The sequence below is a fragment of the Amphiura filiformis genome, chromosome 8 (genome assembly GCF_039555335.1).
Source record: "Amphiura filiformis chromosome 8, Afil_fr2py, whole genome shotgun sequence".
Lineage (NCBI taxonomy): Eukaryota > Metazoa > Echinodermata > Ophiuroidea > Amphilepidida > Amphiuridae > Amphiura > Amphiura filiformis.
In genome coordinates this window covers 32,800,858-32,823,559 of record NC_092635.1, presented here as the reverse complement: position 1 = coordinate 32,823,559, position 22,702 = coordinate 32,800,858, and the positions used below count along the sequence as shown (strand labels likewise).

The following is a 22,702-nucleotide window of genomic DNA, read 5'->3' as shown; positions in this document are numbered from 1 at the left end:
CTTATCAATCGACCAGTTGGGGTAGCCACATGTGTTAAGCGCTTTCCTTATGTGGTCTTCCTCTATTTTCTTGACCTCCTGTTCAGTTACAATTTTGTCTTTTCTGTCCAATAAAGTCCTCACAACTGCTAGTTTTTGATGTAATGGTTGGGCAGAATTGAAGTTCAGATACTGATCTGTGTGCGTCGCTTTTCTGTAAACCAGAAGTTTGACACTGCCGTCTGGCTTACGCAATATAAGGGTGTCCAGAAATGGTATAGACCCGCTTTCCTCCGTTTCATAAGTGAACTTAAGATTGCCGTTAATGGGAGCCATTACTAATGCTATCTGTTCTAAGTGTTCCATGACAATGTTAGCGATAATTGGGGAAACTGGGCTGACCATAGCCGCCCCAAATTTTTGGCTGTACAACTGATCCCGATATGTCATATAGATATAGTAGTCAGGATGTACTCAAGCAAATTCATAATGTCATCAACCAAGAGGTTAGAGCGTGACACAAGGGTTTTATCATCAGTTAATCTCTGTCTCACAATTTCAAGCGCTTTGGGGATGGGAGCGTTAGTAAATAGTGATACAACGTCATGTGATATGAACAAATTGTGGGATAGGCTTTTACGACGGGAATTCATAACAATTAGTGGGTTTTTAGCGGGTTCACCGTCGGACAAGTTTAGAACTGTCAAGCTTTGCAGTCTTCAGCAAACGGCTCTTTTCTGAGCCACCAAAACCTTTATATTAGCAGATAGGCGAGATCTGCTTGTTCTCTGTTGACAAGGGGCAGTCTTCAGTGAACGACTCTTTTCAAAGTCATCAGTAGACAAGGGGCGGTCTACATGTCTCATTCTTAGGTACTTTGTCCTGAAGAAGTCAGAGTTACTCCTGACGAAAACTTGTCCGACGGCGAACCCGCTAAAAACCCACTAATTGTGATATGAACACTTCATCTTCCTCACTGTAAATCTCAGTCATTTCTTCAACAAGATCTTGCGAATTTTTTACATGCTGAGGGGTATTTCCTACAAGGGGGGACAGGATGTCCGCTAATGCCTGTACCGTTGAATATCTGATAGACCCCGTGTAATCCACTATTGGACAGAGCGGCACATTCAGCTTAAGAATTTTTGGAGTAGCGTATACCCGGGGGATGTTTTCTGTTGTTGGGTATAAATCTTTATATTGCTCCTCAGTGATCTTTTTCTCTTTCTTAAGCTCCGAAAGCATACCTACTAATTTGCGCTTAAATCTAGGTGTTTTTTATTGGAATTTTACTAAGAAAAACTTTGAAATCTGAATATTGTATTCCTGATGAATCTCTTCAATAATAAAAGTGAACAGAAAATATCATTTATTTTGTATATTTTACCTGCATTTCAGGAATTTAATTCTCTAGTTGTGCAATACAGAATGGTAAACTATTTAGTAATTTTCATAGGCTTTCGATGGCACACAGTATCAAAGACATTTACTTTGGAATAAACACAAGTCTCTTATTCTTGAAATAAAAATGATGCAACTTTTGATTTTCTATACCTGTGCCCACTTACCATTCCCTGATAAATAACATTATTTCTTCATATTTTATCAAAAGAGCTGGAAATTGCAGAAAATTGCTAATGATTGATTGATATACAAAAATTTGAAGATGAGTATTTATATGTTGGTTTGAGTATTCGCCCTTTGCATGGATCCACCATCTTGCTATAAAACGAGGTTCTCCCTGTAAATGCATGCGCAAAATGTGCGTTTTTGTTCTTGTGCTTTTCTAGAAACCTGCCAGAAGGCTTTTGCAAAGCATACATGATAATTAGAGCATGCGCTTGATAGGCGTATGCACACAGAACACATACTTTGTGGATAGAACTGCACTTTGCGGGTTGAACCTCGTTTTGAGATGACCATGCGATCGGTGAACTGGCCTGCGATTGAAACTATGGGTGTGTATAGGACATTCCAAAGTCACTCTGTCATACGGTTACCTGTCGTTGTGTTTCAAATTCCAAATGGCAGTCAGTATGATCTTGTGTATGCTGTTATTGGCATTGCTGTGTGATGTCATACATACATATTATACACAAAGTTACCTTTTAAAATGTTTAATATAATCCTAAATTATTAATATCATCTACTAGTAAGCTATAAACTATGTTTATGTGTCTACTTAAGTACCTAATGGTATCTTGACATTTCAAATATGTTCAGAATATTTGCAAGTTGAATATCAAGCCACATGGTTGGGCTATTCCAGTTAAAACCCCTACACCCTCTATGGAAGACATAACCTGAATCTTCCACACTGGGTGTGTAGATTTCAAATGGAGTCACCCATACAGGTAACCCCATTTGAAATTCACACTCCCTATGGGTGTGTGGATTTCAACCAGAATAGCCCATTTGACACCTAGTCTGATAGGAAGCAAAACCTTGTAAGGGTGAAAATCAGTGGACGAGATGTTGTTTCACACCCATAACTCGCCTGAAGTCACCTACTACGGATAAAAATTTGAACAGGCAATAATGTTATCCAAAAATATCACCTACCCAAACTTAAGTGATGTATTTATATAAATATGAATGATACTTGACCTTTAAGAGCTCTGGTAGGTTCACAGTGATTGCCATTACTAAATTCAGGTGACTAAGATCTCACTGAGCCTTAAAAACACTGATTTTCACCCTCACATATCAGATATTGCATTTGTCATGCCATTAAGTAAAATGAGTCTAATGTGGACGATACAGACGGCTCAGCGACACAAAGACCTATCTCCATTAGCTGCTGCATGTACAATTGCCAATGGCATTGCACAAGTTCTCTTCTGCATCATACATTCACTCAGTCTCAGGCACTCCAATACAAGATATGTAGTGTGCATGATATATCACAAGCAATCATATACAGCAGCTATACCAAATTATTGTTAGCCTTTCAAGAGCGTGTACTACCACAATATTGCAAAGTCAGAGCTAACAACGTGTACGTCGCAGAGTTCGGCAACAGCATGTCGCCTCAACAGCCAATCAGAGACAACTGCATTTCAAAGCAGTAAATATGCGATGTATGCTTAAAATACGCTCTTGTCAAGAGTTAACAGTAAAAGATTTTGGTGAGATGTCTTTCTGCAGGTGAGCCGTTGAATATTCGATTCCCACTTCTCTGCACAATATACTTGTATTAGCATTATACATTTGCTGTAAAATTGAGTCAATAGTTAATGAAATATGAAAAGTTAAAGTATACTTCTAAACAATTAAGAGACCTTGTGTATAAAAATCAAAGATGTGGTGGCAGACTTCAAAAAATCGATTTTCTTTATACATTGCACATGGTTAGACATTGAGTCAACATGTATAAATTTGGTTAAAATTTTACCTCTTCATCTATGGTTACCATGGTAACGGCCAAAATATGAATTGACCCAATTTTCACTATTTTTACCCTTTTCACAACTGGAAAAATGCTTAAATATTAGGTCATATTTCTGTATGAAGAACGTGAATTAAAATAATCTTCTCCCATACAATGAAGTATCCATCCTTGTCCTTTCCAAAAATGAAGTAAACATAACAATTAATTATTTCAATATGGTAGATACCATTTTCTAAAATAGGGGTGTTTTTCATTAATTAAAAAAAGAAAAAAATTATCTTTTTAAAAATGACGTAACCCCCAAAGTGGTGCTTTTTTAAAATTATTTTTTGCAGGGTAGGTAGATAAGGTATTGGTCTACCTATCTGTAGAAAAAAAAAGTTCTGATAATTGTTGTACTGGAGAGCAGTGTTGCCAGAAACTTTGCACTTTTTGGTTTGTTTTCATTATAAGGTAGTGTGGAAAAATAGGGATTTTGAGCATTTACTTTCACTGAAAATCCTGATTAGGGTTGATAATGTACCAAAAGAAATTGGCATCAATACACCGTAAAGTGAGACACGATTTGATAATATTTTAATGACAGTGTTGCCAGAAAAAACGTCTGTCAGTGAAGCTGTTGCTCATTACCTATCATACAGCTATGCTGAAAAACGGCCAAATAGACCAGGTTAAAAATGAGCTAGGTCCCAGACATGAAAGGAGAAAATAAGGAACAAGAATGTATAAGGTAAAAATCCTGTATCCTGAAAACTTTCCTGTGAGGGCGCTTTTTTCAAAATGGCTGCCAAAATCCAATGAAAAGCAATTATGCTCTTAAAATAGGTGGATAAAAGATAGAATTTATTAGATTATGGATTTGTATTTATGAAAGTAATGTATAAATAAGTCGGTATATTAATAAGAAGGTACCAGGAGGTCGCAGTTGGGGACGCTTTTCAAAATGGCCGCCAAAATTAAAAGAAAAGCATTATACGGTTACCATAGTCAATAATATGAGGTATAATTGACCAGATTTTGGTTTAAGTATTGATGACAGTAATGTAACGCTAAACTAAGTTTTCAATAGGAAGGTACCAGGAGGTCACAGTTGAGGACGCTTTTCAAAATGGCTGCCAAATCCAATGAAAAGCTTATATATATATATGGTACACCGTCACTTAAGAGGCATAATTGATCTGAATTTGGATTAATATTTATCCAATTACAGTATAATCAGCCACAAAGCCTCAGATAATGTTATTGAAAAAAATATTTGAAACATTGAAATAGTTGTCTTTGATGTAATCGTAGTCTTCAATCATTGTCACCTCTAAGTTATCGTTTTGAGGGTGCAAAAGAACGAGTCACCAAGTCAAGATGACCACTAAAATGTCCACAGGAATAATTTATTGTCCCTATAATTATGTTCACGAAGGGCAACATATTAACTAAATATACTGCGCCAAGAAAGTATCCTTACCCGGGGCCACTCAACTTTGGAAGCGACGGTATCTGCCCGTCAATAGGCCCCCTCTTTTGAAGTCGACTAATACCCGATGACCCCCTTTTTTTAAAAGTCATACCCGATGACCCCCCTTTTTTAGTTGCGGCTACCCAATGACCCCCTTTTTTGGTTGCGGCTACCCAATGACCCCCTTTTTTCTAGAAGAACATCATCAAAATGCAACAAAATAATGTCAAAACTTTCAAATTATGCTCCATTTTTTCAAAATTTTGCCGAAACTTTCAAAATTTTGCTCCATTCTTTTCAAAAATTTCTACCCGATGACCCATTTTTGAAATCTTATACTCAATGACCCCGTTTTTTTTCCAAAATATTATACCCAATGACCCCCTTTGTTATTTTGTTTGTACCCAATGACCCCTTTTTTAAAATAACGCTTTGTTACCGATAGGCCCCTACTTCGCAACCCCGGTAGGCACATACACGTCACTTCTAAAGTTGAGTGCCCCCCCCCCCGGATCCTTACACTTGGAAAAATAAGCACAATTTCAAAACTTAACCATATTGGGGTAAATTTGTTTTTGTAATAGATGCACTATCTAATCCTGCACATTATGACACCACATTGAATACAATGTGACCTCAAGAAGAAAAGTTACAAAAAAGGTGCAAAAAGATTCCAACAAGCGCAACAAAGAGACTACACAGTTTCTTCAATGAAGCTTTAATTTAAAAGCAATCTTTATTTCAGTTTTTACTGGTCTGTACTTTTCATAACTTGTATTTTTTGTCAGCTCTTTTGTTTCAGTTTTCTTTTGTTCCTTTTCTTTTAAATCAAAGGCACACACAAATTAGCTATTTACCACTCTCAAACCAGATGTCTAGTTCGTGTTGTTTTGAATAGGCCAGTGTGTCACTTTTAAAACTGGATTTTCGTCTAATCAAATGCTTGTAACTTTGCTTCTTGAAGTTACAGCAGAGGCAACTGGCATTGCATGTGCGCGTTGACCCGATGGCTTTAGTCAGGACATTTACACCTACCAGTCATGTATGAGGATTTCGCTTTAAACATTTTTTTTGCCAGTAGGCCTATATGCAAGACAATTGATCATTGTTGCATTTTTCCTTGACATAAAGCATCAAGTATGTTGAGAGAAAAACAAGAGGTATGACAATAATGACATCCAATGTTATCGCCAGGTAATCACAGTTGTCTTGTGATTTCAACAGTTTCTTTACCAACATCGAGAGCAAAGCAGTCTATTGGTGTCAAAGAAGGAAAAGGTTTTAGCAGACTCAAAGTGCAGCTATTTTCTTTTCAGAGAATGCAACGTTTTCACAAAAGAAGATATATATGACCTATATGCCGCTTTGATTTCAGATAGGCTAGATAATGAAGAATAATTTTCTTAATGTAGTGATATCGATGTGAGTGATCTCAAGATAAACACACAATAAAAGAATTCAGTGAAACCAAGAAGAGTATGAAGTAAATATCCTGCCCTTTGTCAATACATAGGGACAATTCTCTGGTGGTCATTTTGGAGATTTGGTGATCATATTAGCCATCTTGACTCGCTATATAGCACTCTGTAGCTCGCTATATATCACTCTGAAACACTTGCTTAGAGGTGACAATGATCAAAGACAACTATTGAATGATTCATCAAAGACAACTATTACATTCTCTTATCAAAGACAACTTTCTTTCTTAACACTTTTATCTGTGGCTTTGTGGCTGATATCACGCGCTCTTTTTTGGTGGCCATTTTGAAAGGCAACCTCAACTGTGACCCCGGTATCTTCCTATTATTACATTGACTTAATTTTACTGTACTGGGATCAATATTAATTCAAGATCTGGTCAATTATACCTCTTTTTAAGTGACTATTTTAAGTTTAACAGTGTACTATGTTGGTCCGACATTTTGAAAAGTGCCCTCAGCTGTGACCTCCTGGCACCTTCCTATTAATATCTTGACATATATTTATATTTACATTACTGCTATCAATGCTTAACCAAAATCTGGTCAATCATACAGTGGCGTAGCACCAGTTATGGGAGGGGGGGCACCAACCAATATGGGTGGCAGTCCGTTTTTGGGATTTTTAAAATTCAGATCGATTGGGGGCCATGTAACCCCGTGCCCCTATGACGTTACGCCACTGCAATCATACCTCATAAGTGACTATTTTAACCATATATATGCTTTTCATTGGATTTTGGCGGCCATTTTGAAAAGCGTTCCCAACTGTGATCTGTTGGTACCATTCTATTAATACCTTGACATAGTTGTACATTACTTTCATCAATACAAATCCGATATCTAGTCACTTTTATCTTTTATGCGACCTTTTTAAACGCATAGTAGCTTTACATTGGATTTTGGCAGCCATTTTGAATAAAGCGCCCTCACAGGAAGTTCTCAGGACACATGGTTTTTATTTTTACCTCAATAAATTCTTGTTGCTCATGAAAAACTGGTCCAGAAAAACTATGTGAGAATGTTTCCTTTCATGTGTGGTAACATTTTTAACCTGGTCTAACTCTTATTTTATGGAAAAATACCTATCTTTATGGCAACACTGTTTGCCTATATTAAAATTACCAAAACTTTTTTTTTATTTATTTGGGTACAGTACTATCTAGTCCAGCCACACTGAAAAATATAACATATAAAAAGCACCACTTTGGGGGTTACAGCTCATTGAATATTGCTATATTTCAGAAAGTCAAAAATTAAGAAAAACACCCCTATTTGAAACAATGGAATATCCCAAGTAGGACAGACTGTTTGTTAAAACAACTGTATTTTTAGAAAGCTTAGATGTTGCCAATTATGTCATGGAACTCTCAAGGTTTACCTCTATTTTCCCTTCATATGGTGAATCCTGAAACTTGTTATTTTTTTAGCCTTGTAAAAGTGCCGAAATAGTCTAAAACCTGTCATTTTGATGTTTTGGCCGTTGCTATGGTAACGAAGGTGCAGTGATGAAATAATTTTGATTTTGTAGACTTTGACCAAAGTTGCATCCTGATATAAAGTAAGAAGAAATTCCATTTTTTGAAGTCTGCCAACTATTTTTGATTTTCTTTGACTGGTACGCAATACTACTCTTAAGTATACTCCTAAACAATATGAACCAAAAGAATATAGCATTATTGTTTTGGATATAAATCAAGATCTCTTCTCATGAAAGCTGATTCGTTTCACTTAATCGCATCAAATTTACCTGCTGCACATATTCAGACAGTCCGACAAGTTTGTTCAAAAAAAGTTGACATACAAAATGTCAAACAAAATAATATCAACCCATACAATAATCATTATTTACATCACCGTCATACTAAATTTCATCCCAAGCATCAACGTTATCATTAATTTCAAAATCTGGACACCGTTATAATTTCTTGACTTCATTTCTCCACATTGTCTTCTCCCTACCTGTGAAGTGAAAGATCAAAGATCTGGGAGGAAAAGATAGCATAGCAAATTTGAAGAGATTTTTAGAGTTCATTCTTCACATACTTACCCTCCATTTAATATATTACTCCAGAGATTCCTGGAACTTGATTTTCCCTGTAAAAATCAATCAATAAAACATATTTTAGTACTACTCCAGGTTAAGATTTTATAGGCGTGTTTCTACTGAAGAGGAGATTGTGGATGCAATCTAATAGGAGTGTTTCTACCTAAGATCTGGTGCATAGTGATCAAGAGTGATGTATAAAAGTGGGTAATAGGTTAGAAGAAACACATATGATTGCTAATTATTTGCAATGATTTGTGGTAACTTTAATCTACCTTCCGAGGTTGTTTCTAATAAAACTTTAATCTACCTTCCGAGGTTGTTTCTAATAAAACTTTAATCTAACTTTCGAGGTTGTTTCTGATAATGGATATTGGATATCAGTTGTAGTATAAATATGTGTGGTGTTCATTATATCCTTATTCATTGTAGTACAGTACACAAAATGTACTGTTTCTACTATGAACTCGGTTGACGGGTGATCCCGACGGGTGATGCAGGTACAGTATTATGCTGAATAACTGTTGGTAATGTTGAAACACATGCACAGAAACCTTTCTTTACCTGCACCATTGGGCTATTCCATTTAAAATCCACACTACCCCTGTGGAAGATGTTGGAAATATCTTCTATATGGGGAATATGAATTTCAAATAGAATGAACGCATTTGGCAGCTCCCTTTGAATTTCATACACCCCCTGAGAAAGATTCAACCTGAATCTTCCACAAAGGGAGAGTGAGTTTCAAATAGAGTTTGTTAATGTGCTAATTCCATTTGAAATTCCTACTCCCCTGTCGAAGATATTTCGAAAATCTTCCACCTGTGGATTTTAAATGGAATAGCCCAATTTTCATGAATAATATAATGGACCAAAATATGATAAATGTATATTGTCTGTTGCTCTCAGCAAACAGATTACCAAAAGCTTATAAAATATTTTTTAATAATAATTCCAAACTGATTCATGTTAATTTTAATATAGACCCTACATCTGCCATAGGTATCACCAACATGAAATCTGAGTCTACATCATCAGACATAAATCTGTTTTAAAAACATTGTTGTTTCGAGACTAGAGCAGGTGTGGCAATAAATTTTGCAATAAATATGATGTGCTCATTCATGCTTATCAGAAAAGCAAAGCAAAACAGGCAAAATATGGTATAGCTACAAAACACACTGGGAGCATGGACCTTTATTAAAGCGATACCAACAGATTATTTGTAACAAATATCTGAATTTCTCCACCAAATTTTATCACTGAGAATAAGTAGCTTAGGGTTAATACACTCGCTGTAATACACGCGACAAACACTATGCCATGAATTCTCAGTTATATTTGTTTGCCGGCCACAAAGAGCTAATAAATATTCGAGATCTGGTTGAGAGCCGAACACCCCTTGTTTTGCTATGTTCACTGTACATTTGTGTATATCCATATCAAAACAATGCACTTGTCAGCTGCTACATGTGTCTCATTTCAAATAATAGCTAGAATAAATACAGACTCATCTCAAGTGGAGGTCACTTCAAATCATCCCCAAGTGACATGGTTAAGGAATGTTCTCTGTATTTGTAAACCATGTGACTAGGGATGATTTGAAGTAACCTCCACTTGAGTTGAGTCTGGTATTTATTCCTAGCTATTATTTGAAATGAGACACATGTAGCAGCTAACAAGTGCATTGTTTTGATATGGATGTACACATTTTAGAGCTGCTTAAGGGCCAACTTTCATTGGTCCACAAGCCGGATCTGCCCCAGCTCCCCTGCCCTTTGCTATAGATGTAACTGATTTATACCGTGTGCATTTTCTTGTCTGGATTTGAAAAAACATTACTTACAGTTGTAGCACAATACTACACATGCAAAAAATGGGATATTTAGAAAAGAAAAAGACATGAAGACAAGAAGACAAGAAAATAAGACCAAGATAATAAGATAAGAATTAGACAAAGGCATGAAGACCAGACAAGTGCACATGCAGGATGACAAGACTTGGCTGATGTATAGCAGAAATGAAATTTTGAAAGAGATTAGACTCAGGATAGTAAAAATTTGTAACGTTATGATTAACCAGAGTCCAGACTCAGCACAGCCCCAAATGTAATGCTATGTTTAACCAGAGTCCAGACTCGGCACAGCCTCTGATGTAATGCTATGGTTAACCAGAGTCCAGACTTGGGACAGCCCCAAATATAACGCTATGATTAACCAGAGTCCAGACTCGGGACAGCCCCAAATGTAACACTATGATTAACCAGAGTCCAGACTTGGGACAGCCCCAAATATAACGCTATGATTAACCAGAGTCCAGACTCGGGACAGCCTCAAATGTAACGCTATGATTAACCAGAGTCCAGACTCGAGACAGCCCCAAATGTAACGCTATGATTAACCAGTGTCCAGACTTGGGACAGCCTCAAATGTAACGCTATGATTAACCAGAGTCCAGACTCAGCACAGCCCCAAATGTAACGCTATGATTAACCAGAGTCCAGACTTGGCACAGCCTCAAATGTAACGCTATGATTAACCAGAGTCCAGACTTGGCACAGCCTCAAATGTAACGCTATGATTAACCAGAGTCCAGACTTGGCACAGCCTCAAATGTAATGCTATGGTTAACCAGAGTCCAGACTCGGGACAGCCTCAAATGTAACGCTATGATTAACCAGAGTCTTCACTTGGGACAGCCTCAAATGTAACGCTATGATTAACCAGAGTCTTCACTTGGGACAGCCTCAAATGTAATGCTATGGTTAACCAGAGTCCAGACTCGGGACAGCCTCAAATGTAATGCTATGATTAACCAGAGTCCAGACTCGGGACAGCCTCAAATGTAACGCTATGATTAACCAGTGTCCAGACTTGGGACAGCCTCAAATGTAACGCTATGATTAACCAGAGTCCAGACTCAGCACAGCCCCAAATGTAACGCTATGATTAACCAGAGTCCAGACTTGGCACAGCCTCAAATGTAACGCTATGATTAACCAGAGTCCAGACTTGGCACAGCCTCAAATGTAACGCTATGATTAACCAGAGTCCAGACTTGGCACAGCCTCAAATGTAATGCTATGGTTAACCAGAGTCTTCACTTGGGACAGCAAGCTTGAGTATTACAAAAGTTTGTGCACATACCAAATCAAACTTCGACTGGGCACATAGTAAAATAATTGGCAAATATGCTACTTTGCCCTCCATAAGCAACATTCAGGCACAAAAAGTCCAATCTCTTTGGAGAACCCCTTTGGAGAACCCAAATCTGTTTGGAGAATGCATCTCCACAAAGCGAGTTCATTTGGTACACATTACTTACAAACAGTGAATAAATGAAAATGAATATATCCATATGCTCCAAGGCTGCAGTGTTGCTTGCATTACACATAATATCAGTGCAACATTCAGAACTTCTAAAGTGCATGCCTTGAGGTGCAAGGTATTGTTTTCCAGGGTTCCCACAGACTTTTGATGTTAACATTCCAAAATTGTGCATGGCTTTTAAATGATCTAATTACAAAATTCAAAACCAACAGAAAGGGGTATTTATATAAAATAAACTGCCAGTTACTCCTTTTTGAACCTCCCAAATTTTAATATTAAGAACAGGTTTTTCCTACTTTTTTCACTTTTTTATATTTCAAATACATGTACAAAGTTTGCATTTTTTCCTTTCTCTTGAAAAAGAATCCCACAAATTGTCCACAACCAAAATCAAACCCTTCTTTGCTTTTGACTTTTCTTTATAATCTCCATAATCAAATTCAAAATTCCATTACCTTTTTTGCCAGTTTTTTAAAAATCCCATGACTTTTGCCCGCTCTGTGAGAACCCTGTTTTTTGCCTTTGCTTTACCTCTTCAATTTGCTGCCTTACTCGGTGGTATGCATTTAGCCATCTTGCTCTTGCAGGCGTCATATAGGGTGGGTCTGCATCATCTCGTTCCTGATCGGTAGAATATTCACCTCTGGAATCCTCAGGATATGTATCAGGAAATTTGTCCCTATCCTCAGGATATTCTTCTATATCCTCAGGATATGAATCCCTATTAGGAAACTTGTCATCAAATTGGTCCCTTTCCTCCTCATCTGTATAAGGAGGTTCATCATCACGAAATTCATTATCCTCTGAATATCGTCCCGGATCATCAGGGTAAGGCTCTCTTATATTATCCTCATGGTAACCACCTTCTTCTGAATACGGGCCACCATCATCGGTATACCGGTGTTGATCATCATCAGGAAATTCCTGTCTCTCATCAGGATATGGCTCCTCTTCATCATGATACAGAGGCCCATCATCAGGAAAGGGAGGTTGATCGTCAGGATATTGTGCCCTATTGTCTGCATATTCGCCCCGATCATCGGCGTCGCGGGCATTGTCCTCGGGATACGGCGCACCATTTGCCGGATAGGGTGCCCTGTAATCTCGATAAGGAGGCTCATCTTGTCGGTATTGATCGTCAGGATCATACTGGGCACTCTCCACTGAATCTGGTTGATGAAGATTGCTTCTACTCATTCTAGGTGATGATAAGGTACTTTGAGGTCTATAATACAAAATCAATAGATAAAAGCTAGTATTAATCATTTAATTTGAAATTACTTAAAGAGGAAACCCCGGTAGAGCAGTTCTTCTGGGGTGAACCAAATCTGTCTGGTTATCATATTAATCAGTGACAAGGTTATCTCTGAATTTGACAGGTTCTAATTGATGTTTTAACAATTAATATTATTGCATCAATTAGCACCTGACAAAATTGGATATAATCTTGTCACTGATTAATTTGATAACTAGGCAGGTTTGGTTCACCCCAGAAGAACTGCTCTGATGGGCTTCCACTCAGTATGGGTGGCAAATTCACTGACTGACATATCAATGTTATCAATTTTTGTTTTGGTGGTAAATGTTTGAGCTGTGAGTCTGAAAGTGCTCTTTTTCCATTGTTTTGCAGCAAAATTTGAGAACACTTTAGCTTCATTTTAAATACTGATTTAAACTCCAGACCATTGTCTATTCTACTTGTGTGGTGGTTAGTCTTTCACTGCTCATGTCAACTCCAGCCCAGGACATGTCACTCAAATATAAAATTTCTATGCATCTGTGTCAATAAAAATGTTGGAAAATAGTCCAATTTTGAGCATACATGGCCCTGAATGTTTTTTGCCAATAAGGGGTCTCTTTTGGCTGTATCAACACTTTTATATTGAAGTAAAGTATGCGCCAGAAACCCAGCCCCATCTCGTTACTATGGAACATATGCTAATTCTAATCTTGAAGTGGAAGCCCCGCCAGAGCAGTTCTTCTGGGGTGAACCAAACCTGCCTGGTTATCAAATAAATCAGTGACACGATTATATCCAAATTTGTCAGGTGCTAATTGATGCAATAATATTAAAACATCAATTAGAACCTGTCAAATTCAGAGATAACATTGCCACTGATTAATTTGATAACCAAGCATGTTTGGTTCACTCCAGAAGAACTGCTCTACCAGGGCTTCCTCTTTAAGAACGAAATGTTTAATGTTGTAAGATAAGAAAAAGTTAGATTGATGGGTTGCCAACATTCCAAAGTCCATGTGTCGCATACTCATACTCATACAAATATTTTTGAAGACTCTGGGGTAAAGAATTGTTATTGAGCATCTTTATAAATCCCTCATATAAAATGCAAAAGACATCTAAAAGTGCACAACTGGTTCTGGTAATGATCATTGTAGCTTGACTTGACAAAGGGGTGTATTACTATTATTGCATTCTGTATCACAATTTTACAGCGTTCTGGCACATGCTGTTAGGCCATCTTAATTAAATCCTGGGTCTTGAAGCTGCTAAATGCGTTAGTAAAGTTTCGATTTTTTCCCAAATTATGGACACAAAAATAATAAAAGAGAAGAATAATAGTTTGTGGCAGTGACTTTATTCATCTACTATTCCAACACTTGCAACATTGATACTTTTTGCACAAAATGCTTGTCCAAAATCCTGTACTGACACATAAAAACAAAGAATTAAAAAAAACAATAAAAAACCCGCATTCCACATTAGGTTTCAATTTCGCACAAGCTTTGAGCATTCCAAAACCATGTGACTTGGGGATGATTTGAAGTGACCTCCACTTGAGATGAGTCTGGTATTTATTCCTAGCTATCATCAGAGATGCCACTCAGTTTCACTCAAAAAACCTAAAAATGGTGAGAAAAACCTGAAAAAGCATGTGAATGCAGGCCAAAAAGTCACAAAATGAACTGAAAATAAATAGAAAAACCTGCATTCAGGCTAAAACCTGAAAAGCTGCATCTCTGTATTATGAAAAAAGAGACACATGTAATAGCCAACAAGTAAATCATCGGACGTACACAAATTTGATGACTTACGTTTGTGATCCTCTACTCTGGTCTGTTCCGGCGTCTGTCCCTGGTCCACTAAGGCTATCTTGATTAACAACAGCAGAAACTTGACTTTTGGTCACTTTTCCGAATACATAAGCAGAATTATCAACTCTTTCAACACTCGTAAGTGACTCCTGGTCACTAGCTTCTGGATAAGAGTCTCCTCTCTCAAGACTAGTACCTCTATCTAGGCTATTCCCAGTTTCTAAACTGGTTCCTCTATCTAAACTATTGCCGGTACTATCCACCATATCAAGGCTAGATTCACGCCGGAGATCATCATCTCGGGCATATCCATCGTGATCAGTATTCGTCGTAATATTCATCTCTTTCGTGATATCGTCCTTCTGAATCTATATCGCTGTACGAATCTCCACGGTGATAAAGCCCCCTATCGTTAGGTCCATCCGGTGGATAATCGTCTCTGTCGTATTCGTCTTCGATTAATTCACCGTCGTGATAATCCGGTCCACCATGATATTCGTCATAGTAGCGCTGTCGTAACAAATAACATTATAGCATTAAATTAGACAAGTTTTCCATGTGCAACATATAAATATATCCATCAAATGATATGTTTTTATTTCAAAAGTGTTGTTGATCCCAAATTGTTAACTGACCCGAGGTGTGTCCACCACCACCACCGCTAAAATCTGTGCATCATCGTTAAACAAAGTTCTACATAATGGTGCCAATCAGTAGGTGGTAGCTGATAATATACAACAACACTTAACACGTTATTCTTTGGTATATGGTTGGTATATAGATGACATATATGCAAAAATGATTAGGTTACGATGAAAGTTGTAGCACTCATTATGATGTTCAGACATAAGCTATATCAAATGCGTATAACAGATGTTTATAAGGTAATATATCCCCTGCTAATGGAACTCACCTTACAAGTGAACCCAATGCAAAATTTGTATATATATACAAACTGTGCTAGTCCAAGCGGATATGGATTTTAACACGTGAAAATTGGTCCATTCCAAAACATTTTTTCCAAATTGAGAAGGATGTACCTCAAGAACCACAAACCCAAAATTAGGTATGTTTGTCAGTACTGGAATACAATTCATGTGTCCATTGCAAATACAAACGTAAAAAGTCAAAAGTACAACATTTGACATTTTTTGGGGTCAAAATTCTTCACCCTACTTTGTTGACACTGTATGACGAAAGCTTTAGCCTACTGCTGTGCATTTGACTGCCCTGTCCACCTACAGGGCAGTACATTCACCTATTACATTCAAAACCCTACCAGATCAATAAGATAAATGTTTTAGTTTTCCTCAATGAAACAATTATAGTAATTCACTGCAGCCAGTCCTTAACGTATATAATAAAAAATTATCATTTGCAGTATCTGTTATATAGAGAATTATCCTTGTAGCATCTGTGAACGGCAAAGTTGATGATTTATGATAACAGTAGTGTGTGTTTATTACACATACAAGTATGGGACAGGCCGCCATAAAAGTATAAAAATGGTTCTAGTCACAATGGCTACTTTGTAGCAATTTATCCTTTAAAAAATTGCCAAATGCACAAAAACTATTTATTTGTCTCTCTTAATTGGTCTTGAAATTATTTACATTTGTCACATTTGTATTACTTATCTAAAAGCAGCTCCAAGAACTGCAAATTATAGATTTTGAAAGGCGTGCACTTTATTATTGTATAATTGCCTAGAGGCAGCTATTGTGAGTAATAGCTGCCTTTAAGGCAAAATGACCCACTGGTAAAAACATAAAGAAGACATGTAATACCTCCATATACTATCACATTATGATTGATTACAAATTGATGGAACCAAGAATGTTGTACATTAATATATTAGGCAGTCTTCTCCTCTGTCTGCGTATATTGTTGATATTATTTATTTGTTTGTATACTTACTTGCTGTAAGGTTTCAGAAATGATGACCACAATCATCATAATCAAATATTAATATTGACAGAAATATTGCTGTAATTTGAATGGGCAGTTCTGAATGTGAATGTGGCCATAACCAGAGACAAAACAATGACAATTTATTTAAAAACAAAAATAGAAGCTGGACAAGGGGGGCTTACAGACTAAAATCATGGAATAACAGGTTGGCACACTTTGGTTGTCTCTTGGTGTATCTCTGCCCCCGCTTCCCCAATTCAATGTTGAACATTATCGGCAGGTCAATGTATTAAAAGATGGAGAGTGGGGAAGGGTAAGATACAAGCTAAGGGGAGTCTGTGCTTCACATACAGTTGAATGAATGTTTCACTAGCCTATCCAATTTTGATAAAGCATGATGTATTTCAGTACAAGTTTAGTACAATTGTGCCAACTATTTTTTTTTTCAGGATTGTAGATCAAATTTATGACCAACTCATAAGTAAACGGCGTTTGGTGACATCACCAAGACCAGATAGATTTGATTATTCTATAAACATCTAGAAACACTACAGTGATCAAGATTACTGATAGGAATTGAAATATATCTGAGTGTTTTTTTGATCTCTGAAAAGAACTTTTTCTACTACAGTAAATATTTTATTACTTCCATGGTCCGGGTATGCGCTGGTGATCAGCGATCTCGTAGAAGTGGTTGTCAAGACTGTTGATCAGCCAATCAGGGTGAATGTTTATCACTTCTGTGTTTACATTAGTGTATGGTTGGCGCACAGCACAGACCACAGAGGTAATAAAAAATTAACTGTAATATAAAAAATTGAAGTATTAATTTTGTGAATGAAAAAGGCAACTTGGTGGACTTGTTTTTGCAATGTAAATAGCTCCACACTTGTCAATGTGATAATTCACTTGCTTTTATAAATTTAGAGTATATGCCAGGCCCGTGCACGCTGGGGTGCAGGGGTGAAAGCATAAATTTGGAAAAGTATACAAAGAGTCCCAAAATTTCAGAATTTGCTAGGTTTTTTACGCTTTTTTGGACAAAGGTCCAAATTTTGAGAAGAAAGTTCACTTTTCACAAAATTGCCCTCCCCCTTGGAAAAAAAGTCCACTTTTTCAAAATCAGCACCCCCCCAAATGAAATCCTGCATACGGTATATGCCTGGTATATGCTAATAAAATGTTGAATATATAGCATATAGCAACTATACAAAGGAACATGAAACAAAGTTGCTTTGGGCTTCACAAGCACCAGACCTCATTCAGACACTCTACAGTTAGAGATCTAAAGCTGCAAGCTTTTAACGACCCTCTAATGTAAAGCAAAGACATTGTTTGCCCCCTTTAGCAACTAGACCGTGCTATTGTCAATATCTCTATAACCTAAAAAGCATGTTTAAATATCAAGGGAAACACAGAAGTCGTGCGAATATAGGTGACAGACTTGTTATTTATTTACATAGCTTACTTATTTTTGAAGCGGGAATGAAATTTATCAAACAAATGGAACAGTTTGGGAAGTATCTCCCCTCATCACACAACCCCAAACCAAATCACCATCATGTTAATTGTACACCAAACACTTCAAAAGACATTTGTGGTCAGCGTGGTCAGGCCAAGGAGTGATACATCCCTTCAATTCCAAATCAACAAAAGTTCTACTTTTCCGAACAAAAATGTTTATATGAACCTAAAATGACTAAAGGCCATCCACAAAAAAATATACAATTACAGCATGGCCATCTCATATCCTGGGATATAGGTATTGAATTCAGGGCTCATTCTATAAGACGTTTTGAATCTCGGTCCTGAAAGCCTCTCTTGTATCTCTAGATACATGATAACATTCATCTAAACCTTTGGAAAGTCTGACACACTTTATACTTCTCCTCCAGGATAATTAATTATCTTGATGGATGATCTTTTTACCTAGTATAAGGTTCTTGTGTCATGCAGCACCTTTATTAGGACACCGATCAACCTGACACAAGACACTGCCCTACATTTATTTTCGCGCTTTTCGTGTTCCAAGCTGCTACCGTAAAAATAACCATGTATGAAAATAATCCTTTTGTGTACAGGTAAATTAGGAAACTTACAAATTTAAAAACAAGGGAAACATATCAAAATTGGCAAACCACAAAAAATGAATTGTGTGAAAATTTCCACTTGCAGTACCTCATAAAACATAAATATTGAATGATAATCTTCATATTCCACTTCCATTAATTTTACAAAAACATGGAATGTTATCTTTGAATTATCGTTATAAAAAATGAAAACAGCATAAGGACCTAATTCCAAAATTTTGCTTTTACTAGTATAAGCGTATATCTTTGTAATATATTTCCATAAGCGTTTGTCAATGGGCTGTTCTGTGTGAAATACATACACCCTCTATGGAAGACATGACTTTAATCTTCCACACAAGGGTTACCTGTTATGGGGACTCCACTTGAAATCCTCACCCCCTGTGTGGGAGATTAAGGCCCAGCCTTCCATAGGGGATATGGATTTTAACTGGAATAGCCAATAGTTAAACCAATTTAATTCTCCTATGACACAATCTACAAGTGGGAAACCAACACCAACTCAGAAAACAAAAATTCTTTGCTCCTTATAATAAATGCGGCATGTAGGCAGTGTGTTATCAATTACTATAACCTGATTTTCATGTGAACCTGTCCTAGCTTTTTGAGATGAGATGTGCAAGGGGAGAGGGAGCTAGCAATCTATACCTACTTATACCATAGTATTATAACACCAGTAGCTGCCATGTGAAAATTAAAGCTTATCAGGAGGGAATTACCTACCTGCCGATCTAACATTGCCTCTGATTGGTTAATTACATGATATTTTCACTTTAATCACCAATCAGAATGGAGCTTTGCAAATAATTTACCCCAATTTTTTGTGTGATGAAATTATTCTAATAATGTTACTGATTGGGCCACTTGATAATGACAACTTCTTTTTGGCCAATCGGCAGGTAGTTCTCATGGGGTTAAAGTCTTGCCCAAACTTTGATGGAGTGAATGCTTGAATTGCAGGTAAAATTTTTTTTTTAAAGTTACCAATATTTTGTCTCATAATCACTGGTTTCTATAGGAGAGAATACTTCCAAATATTTTCATAACTAATGTCCAAAAGTTGCCAAATATTTGACTTTTAAAAAAAATCTGATAAAAAAATTAGCCAAGTACTTGATATTGTTGCAGTGATAGCTGGGACACATATTTCAATTAAGGTACATCTCATTCTCAATGCCTTCCTGTTTGTTTGTTTGTTTGTTTCGTAAGTAAACTCCAAGGGGAGATGCATTTGGCTTCTGATGGGACGAAGCTCAAGCAAGGTTACTTTATACATGTGATGTGAGCATTACACTAAGTTCAATGGCCAATATTTTTCAGTCGACCATCATTATTTTGTTGGATACCCTCCCTAAATCCATACACTTACAAGCGCCTAACTAGCAGCAGCTATCTTCATTGCAACTTTCTTACATTTCATTTCCTTACATAGTCAAGTAGAACACCAACCAATAACATATGGATGTGTGTGGTTAACATACTTCTCACACTTCTCACACATATACTTTGTGATTATCTGATGCTACCGGCATACTCTCACTACATTCACACGCCATTGATTTCTTATTTTATGCAATAGGGGCCTATCTATTTCTTTGCCTGACAAGCTAGATTTAAAATTAACAAGGATTATCTACACTTCGTACATGGGTGTGTGTCTGTGAAACATTTTGCAGGTATGGATTGTAACAACAATGTATATATCTTATAAAAGTTTTTGCGATTCACAAAAAAAACCCACCTTTTTTGACATCGGAAACAAACCCACTCTATGGGCCGTATAACAGGGTGTATTTTTGTTGCCTTAATGGCATGTATGAAAATTATAAACTTAAGTTCTCTGGGTTGATAGGATGAACAAATTTGAATCTTTACCCAAAATGAAAAAACAGCTCCTAGATATTTTTATCTAGTTCTTAAAAATTAATAAAAAAACAGTTTTTTTTTGGATTTTGGGCCAAAAATGTGAATTTTGGCCCAAATTTGACCTCACAGATGAACTTATCAAGTCTTTGCCATTCTAAATATGTATACTTTTAGATACTTTAGACCAACAATTTAGCAGTTATGAGGCCCAAAAGTTTCCATAATTCCAGGGTTCAGATCAACCCTAAAAACCTACAAAAATCATTTCAGCATTATTTTGCTCATACACAAATTTTATATTGAAACAAAATAAGCCGGGAAAATAAGTCAAGATTCAATCTATTTGCTCTCTGACAAAAGTGTTGCAGTAACATAACCCATTGCTGATATTATACTCACTGCTTAATTTTAACAAACTGTATGGATTTAAGTTTCATATTTATTCATCAGTAAGCGTCATATTTATTCAACTCCTGAAAGTATGTCAATTTATTAAATAGAACATAACGGATATACATCAAACATGAATAATGGCAATGCTCAGTGAAATTTATCCAAGCTTTTGAAACAAATCCAGAGCGTCAAATATAACTTAGTTGTCAATGCATACACATCGTGATAAACACAATAGGCAACAGCAGATCCATACATCCACAATGCCATGCATTGTGCCTGACACATTTTCTCAACACTCTGCCACATGATGGCAGTAGTGTGATTTTCATCTGGATGCTAATAAAGAGATATGCATGGTTTTGTGTGTAGAGAACTGAGATGAGAGCCGATCCAATCATGACCAGTTTTGTTCAAAATCATTGGTTACAGATATCAAAGGTATTTAATCAAAATAATATGACTTTCAGCTTATTTTTTATCTATATACTGTAGAATTCCATCTACAAGCATAAAACTCTTACTGAGTTTTTTGACGAAAAAGCTGAAAGGCAAAATAACAACATTATTTGGGAATTTTTCAGCAAATCAATTACAATACAGGTGGTTACACAACCATGCATTATGTTGTAAAAACCAAAAAATGTTTTAATTTTGTGGAGTGACCTGCATTAATTTGCCTTTCCTCTCTTTCGTCAAAATCCCTTGTTAAGAGGCACATGCTTGTATACTTTGATCAGCTCGTAATCGGGCGGGAATTATTAGGCTTTTATCACTACGCTGAAAAGTAAACCCACATTAACCCTAACCCGCCTGTATACTACAAAATACTACTTGATATATGCGCTGTTCGTGCGTGCATCCCACATGGTGTGATGACGCAATCGCCCTAAGTGATATATAGGCGTGGTTTCGCTGGCCAGCGAAGCCCAAGACCCGTGGCAAGGTGTCGCCGACCCAGTGCTTGGCATGCGAGGGGTCAGAGCAAACAACTTCTTTCTTTCTTTTCTCTCTTTATTCCTTCCTTCTTTCCCTTCCTGTAGCCAAAAAGCCCCTGGCGGGTTAGGGTTAGGAGTGATATAGTTGATCTGTCTGGTCTATATTTTGCATGTTAAAGAAAGTAGACAAAGTACAGGACTTCAATTAATAATTTGTAATACTTCTAGCGAGATATCAAAAAACAATTCTCCAAATAAAATATATTGATATTAATACGAGATGTAATAAGGCCCGCTGATTAAGAGCTGATCAAACTGTAGATGGAATTCTATGGTATATCATGAAGTACATAGCTAAAACTGGCACTGGTACTGCCTTTCTTACAGTGCCCCTGATAGGTTGATTACATAATATAATCATCTAAGTAACCAATCAATATGGATCTTTTAGATCTCTCATTGGCCCAATACATGATATAACTCTCTTTTCAACTAATCAAAATAGTTCTTAGATGCCTTACCTCTTCTTGGTCATAGGGTTCCAGGTCATATTCATTCTCATAGTCAGGATGTCCTCCCTGTACGGAACGACGTAAATCTTCATCGTCATCACGGTGACCGTTGCGACTGTGTCGTGGACTGTTGTTACTAGGAATGTTAATGTCGCTGGTGTAATCACTGTCTTCTGACAAACCTGCATCTAGGAAAGAAGCGGAGACTTCGGTCAGTAGGGCTAAGCTGGAAGTGGAGACTAATTGATTAGTAGGGCTCAG

The 22,702-nt window shown here is 36.9% G+C and overlaps 1 protein-coding gene across 1 annotated transcript in view; it reads right to left on the bottom strand.

Moving 5' to 3' along the window:
* LOC140158964 (protein unc-13 homolog A-like) overlaps nucleotides 1–15,198 on the bottom strand; it is a 70,300-nt gene extending 55,102 nt beyond the window's left edge. The window contains 3 exon segments of the mRNA XM_072182263.1: nucleotides 8,352–8,398; nucleotides 12,209–12,902; nucleotides 14,732–15,198. Of these exon segments, the coding sequence (XP_072038364.1) occupies nucleotides 8,352–8,398; nucleotides 12,209–12,902; nucleotides 14,732–15,072 (1,082 nt within the window). The 5' untranslated portion in view covers nucleotides 15,073–15,198.
* Nucleotides 15,199–22,702: the final 7,504 nt, after the last annotated feature.